This window comes from Nematolebias whitei, unplaced genomic scaffold, assembly GCF_014905685.2.
Source record: "Nematolebias whitei isolate Nwh7 unplaced genomic scaffold, NemWhi1 Nwh_scaf_5344, whole genome shotgun sequence".
Lineage (NCBI taxonomy): Eukaryota > Metazoa > Chordata > Actinopteri > Cyprinodontiformes > Rivulidae > Nematolebias > Nematolebias whitei.
This window is the reverse complement of record NW_023623889.1, coordinates 1,525-2,500: the sequence shown is the minus strand read 5'-3', so window position 1 is coordinate 2,500 and position 976 is coordinate 1,525. Positions and strand designations below refer to the sequence as shown.

At 41.1% G+C, this 976-nt stretch overlaps 1 protein-coding gene across 1 annotated transcript; it reads left to right on the top strand.

Moving 5' to 3' along the window:
* Nucleotides 1–85: 85 nt before the first annotated feature.
* On the top strand, nt 86–588 carry LOC119429677 (prominin-1-A-like; the record flags this gene model as incomplete). The annotated part of the gene is made up of 3 exons (XM_037697258.1): nt 86–142; nt 272–298; nt 383–588. Coding segments are annotated over exons 1-3 (266 nt in total), but the record flags the coding sequence as incomplete, so codon positions are not given.
* Nucleotides 589–976: the final 388 nt, after the last annotated feature.

Below are 976 nucleotides of genomic sequence, written 5' to 3'. Positions count from 1 at the left end.
ACACATCTTTTTTTCCAGGAATACTTAAACACTGGTGTGTGTAAACACTTGCTTTATTAAAGTGTTCATGTTCTTTCCAGATCTTATTGTTAAAGTCATTAAGCAAAACATGGGAGGAATCAAAATAGAGGAATGGAGAAAGGTATGTTTATTCTGATTAAGGAAAACTTTGTCATTGATAATTAAAGCTCATGGTGTTTGCTGTCACACTCATCCATGTTTCTTGTTCGTTTTTTTGTATTAAAATGTTGGCCATATTTTGGTGTCGCAGCCAGAAAACGTCGTCCTGTTGCTACAGGTAAACATCAGACATGTCTCAAGCACGACACACTAATAAGAGGTGGGATGGGTTCTGATTGACGGTTTCATTCCACACGTGCAGTGGATCCATTACGAGGCCGGATTCCTAATATGTGCCATCACCGGTATCGTGTTTGTGGTCTTCACGCCCATCATCGCCACGTGCTTCTGCATGTGTCGATGCTGCGACAACTGTGGAGGCGAGATGCATCAGAGGCAGAGGAAAAACGCAGACTGTCACCGGGGTTTCTTCACCGCCTCGCTCATCGCAACCACCATCTTCATCATGTGAGTTATCCTTCCCTGTCCTGTCATTATCAGTCAGTTTTTACTCACTGTGAGGGGGAGTGTTAAACAGAAGTGATAAGAGACTTTGTGCGTGACTGTTGGGCGTCTAAAAAGGAACAACTACAATCAAGTCAAATTAAACAACAGAAGTTTAAACATGCTCTTTTGGTGGTATTTCAGTCAAAGACTTTAAGTTTAAAATATCGCTGTAGTAAACTATTCAGAGCTTTTGTGGTAACCTTTGTTAAATAAAGTTCTTGCATTTAAATGTGCTCAATCAAATCTAGGTAACATAAGTAAATTAAAAAAGAGCTCTTCAGAGAGTGGTGAAGGCTGCACAGAAGTCTGTTGGAGTCAGTCTCCCCACCATCACAGACATCTACACCTC